The sequence below is a fragment of the Coregonus clupeaformis genome, chromosome 40 (genome assembly GCF_020615455.1).
Source record: "Coregonus clupeaformis isolate EN_2021a chromosome 40, ASM2061545v1, whole genome shotgun sequence".
NCBI lineage: Eukaryota > Metazoa > Chordata > Actinopteri > Salmoniformes > Salmonidae > Coregonus > Coregonus clupeaformis.
In genome coordinates this window covers 3,956,350-3,960,718 of record NC_059231.1, presented here as the reverse complement: position 1 = coordinate 3,960,718, position 4,369 = coordinate 3,956,350, and the positions used below count along the sequence as shown (strand labels likewise).

General features: G+C 42.8%; 1 protein-coding gene across 1 annotated transcript; it reads right to left on the bottom strand.

Moving 5' to 3' along the window:
* Positions 1-2,768: 2,768 nt before the first annotated feature.
* On the bottom strand, positions 2,769-3,812 carry LOC121554916 (leucine-rich repeat-containing protein 15-like). The gene has a single exon (XM_041868625.2). The coding sequence runs from the start codon at positions 3,810-3,812 to the stop codon at positions 2,769-2,771; it is 1,044 nt and encodes a 347-aa protein (XP_041724559.2).
* Between the last annotated feature and the right edge of the window lie 557 nt (positions 3,813-4,369).

The window sequence follows — 4,369 nt, the reverse complement described above, 5'->3', positions numbered from 1 at the left end:
TGCTGGATGGGAGCAAACCAGGACACGGTAACAGCGATATGGGCCATGATTGCTAAAACATGCAGGCTGAAGTGGAGTAAGATAAATAATTCAGATACTAGTACCAGACTAACACAATTCTAATCAGAATGCCATTAAAACAACTGCTAAGGTGTGGGGGGAAAAAGGTCATTTGATATCTTAAAACCCTTGATAACCCATTCAATTAATCTTGTCTGTGTGCAATGCGTGTTTAGACTATATGAACCAATAAAGGATGTCATGTAATGAATGGTTATAGCATTATGTGTGATATTTAACCAATAAGGCCCGAGGGGGTGTGGTATATGGCCAATATAACACAGTTAAGGGCTGTTCTTCTGCACGACGCAACACGGAGTGCCTTGATACAGCCCTTAGCTGTGGTATATTGACCATATACAACAAACCCAGAGGTGCCTTATTGCTATTATAAACTGGTTAGAACGTAATTAGAACAGTAAACAAGTCGTTTTGAATCATACCCGTGGTATATTGTCTGATATACCACGTCTTTCAGCCAATCAGCATCCAGGGCTCGAATGACACGGTTTATTTAAATAAAAAGCATTATACATTTATTATTAATGCATTATACAGTACATGGTTGGTTAATAGAAATGACTCCACCTGCATCTCTTTCTTCCTCTTTTTAATTATAATGGAGTTCACTGCCAAAACAACTCTTTTTAATTATAATGGAGTTCACTGCCAAAGCAACTGCGAAGACAGATGGACAACTGCAACACCCCTTGACTTTTTCCACATTTTGTTGTGTTACAGCCTGAATTTAAAATGGGTTAAATAGACATTTTTTGTCACTGGCCTACACACAATACCCCATCATGTCAAAGTGGATCAAAGTATTTTTTTTTAAATTTAGCAATTCATTAAAAATTTTAAGCTGACGTCTTGAGTCGATAAGTATTCAACTCCTTTGTTATGGCAAGGCTAAATAAATTCAGGAGTAAAAATGTGTTTAACAAGTCACATAATAAGTTACATGGACTCACTCTGTGTGCAATAATTGTGTTTAACATGATTTTTGAATGACTACCTCATCTCTCTGCCCCACAAATGCAATTATCTGTAAGGTCCCTCAGTCGAGCAGTGAATTTCAAACACAGATTCCACCACAAAGATCAGAGAAGTTTTCCAATGTCTCGCAAAGAAGGGCACCTATTGGTAGACGGGTAAAATTAATAAAAGCAAACATTGAATATCCCTTTGAGCATGGTGAAGCTATTAGTTACACTTTGGATGGTGTATCAATACACACAGTCACTACAAAAGTACATGTGTCCTTCCTAACTCAGATCCCAGAGAGGAAGGAATCCGTTTGAGGCCAGTGGTGACTTTAAAACAGTTACAGAGTTTTATGGCTGTGATAGGAGAAAACTGAGGATGGATCAACAACATTGTAGTTACTCCACAATACTAACCTAAATGACAGAGTTAAAAGAAGGAAGCCTGTACAGAATAACAAATATTCCAAAACATCCATCCTGTTTACAACAAGGCACTAAAGTAATACTGCAAAAAATGTGGCAAAGCATTAAACTTTTTGTCCTGAATAGAAAGTGTTATGTTTGGACCAAATCCAATACAACACATTACTGAGTACCACTCTCCATATTTTCAAGCACAGTGGCGGCTGCATCATGTTATATGTATGCTTGTAATCGTTAAGGACTGGGGAGGTTTTCAGGAGAAAAAAATAATTAATGAAATGGAGCTAAGCACAGGCAGAATCCTAGAGGAAAACCTTGTTCAGTCTGCTTTCCACTAGACACTGGGAGAAGAATTCACCTTTCAGCAGGTCAATAACCTAAAACACAAGGCCAAATCTACACTGGAGTTGCTTACCAAGAAGATAGTGAATGTTCCTGAGGGGCCGAGTTACAGTTTTGACTACTTGAAAATCTATGGCAAGACCTGAAAATAGTTGTCTAGCAATGATCAACAACCAATTTGACAGAGCTTGAAGAATATTAAAAATACACAAATGGTGCACAATCCAGGTGTGGAAAGCTCTTAGAGACTTACCCAGAAAGACTCAGAGCTGTAATCGCTGCCAAAAGTGCTTCTACAAAGTATTGACTCAGGGGTGGGAATACTTATGTACTAAATTAGATATTTCTGTATTTATTTTTCAATAAATTTGCTAAAATTTCTAAAACCACGTTTTCACTTTGTCATTATGGGGTATTGTTTGTAGATGGGTGAGAGAACAAATCTATTTAATCCATTTTGAATTCAGGCAGTAATGCAACAAAATGTGGAATAAGTCAAGGGGTATGAATACTTTTTGAAGGCACTGTAAAGGATATCTGTATCAACATTGCCATTTTGAGGTGTAGGCAATTATTACATAAAATATGCATGATTGTAATTTGTCAAGCACCAAACACATTGCACTTGTAAACTCTTCTCTTATTGTACTGTAATGATTGCCTTCCTAAAGTACAGTCATATGGCATGCAGTGGGTTAGTTATCCTGCCCCTAATGGTGGCCATGTCAACTGTCACAGCGAAATAGTAACTTGCCAAAAAAAGTATTTCACTGCCTTATATAAGGAATCGATACAAGATTTCCTATTCTACAAACTAAGAGGGCTAATCTCTTTGAGGATAGTTATAGTTATCAAAGAAAATCTGCTTGCGATCCACGACGTTAATCAGATCTTTAACTACATTGGGAGCTGAGGTGCAGTGAGCTTTCATTATTGTGTCATGCGGAGGTGACAGCCTTAATTGTAATTGTCACAGTAGGTGTCCAGCCCCACGCTCTCCTCCCAGTCCTTGGCCATGCTATTCTTCTTGTTCTTCTCCGCCATGATAATGGCAGCTACCACAGTGATCACCACGGTGACCGTCAGAATGAGCACCGTCACGGTCTCTCCGACACACAGCTCATCATCCACTTCTCCCATGGACCTGCCCTTTAGCTCGGTGGGCTGGCTGCACCTCAGCTCCTGGTAGTCATCCAGGAAGATCCTGTGGATGCTGGAAAGCTTCCTGAACACCCTCTGCAGGTCGCAGTCACAGTGCCAGGGGTTGCCCTCCAACAGGACGTGGAGGCTGGGGGTGTGGATGCTCAACAGGGTCCTGTAGCCCAGGGTGCTTAGGTGGTTGAGGGCCAGGTCCAGCAGAGTTAGGGAAGACATAGGGGTGAAGACTCCTGGCTCAGTGGATCTGATCAGGTTCCCCCGAAGGACCAGCACCTCCAGGGAGCGCAGCGTGGAGAAGAGGCCGGAGCCCAGGGAGGTGAGATGGTTTCCCTCCATGTGGAGCTGGCGCAGGGCTGTCAGGGAGCCCAGGGCTCTGGGTTTTACTGTGGAGATGAGGTTGCTGCTCAGGTCCAGCTTCTGGAGGCTGTCCAGGCTGTGGAAGGTCCCACTCTCCAGGACGGTAAGATGGTTGTGATCCAGCAGGAGCTCGGTTAGGGATTCAAGGCCCAGGGAGAAGCCAGGCCCCAGGGTAGAAAGGCGGTTACGGCTCAGGTCCAGACTCCTGAGCCGATGGAGGGTAGAGAAAGCTCCGTTAGCTACATGGCTGATGTTGTTCTCTTTTAAAAGGAGCACCCTCAGGCTCCACAAGGTTCCAAAGGAACCTGCTTGGAGCGCTGTCAACAGGTTTCTGGACAGGTCCAGGTACTCTGTGTTGTGGGGGACATTCCTAAGAGGAGTGGTGAGATTCCCACCCGAGCAGTTTATATATTTGATATCTGTGAGGCAGCTGCACCCGTCATAGCAAGCAGTAGTTTTCTTCAATGGAAAAGTGATAGCATACATGAGGAAAAGGAACCAATGGGATGAATCCATCCTGTTGCTGAAAGAAATAAAAGAGCAAGGGCTCATACATTTTGCAACATACCCTGAAAAATGATATGACGTTGAATTATTTGTTAGTGTTTGTGTGAACGCTACTCCCACAAGGCTGAGACAAACATCAGATACTTTACCCTGTCTAAAAACAATAGCTGTTGAAACACTGTGTGCTGAATATACCTTGTGCTGGTTTAGAGTGTTACTGTAATTAACGACAGTTTTGTCAAACATACAAAGCGACAGGAACAATAACTGCTTTTAGCACACTATTAAGCGAAAATCAAGACGAAGAATCCACGCCTTACCTGTTGTCTGTGGTAGCCTAATTGTAAAACTCAGCACACCATGTAGCATCTGTCTGGTTTGAGACCAGACTGCCAGCAGACGAACCACACGGAGCAGACAGACCAGACAGCTGACCTGATCCATCTGTCAACCTCTGAAAATAAGGGCTGGTCTGTCCCACTCCCCCTCCACCCCTCCACCCTTCCACTCCCCTCTAGTGCACCTGTTGACACGTG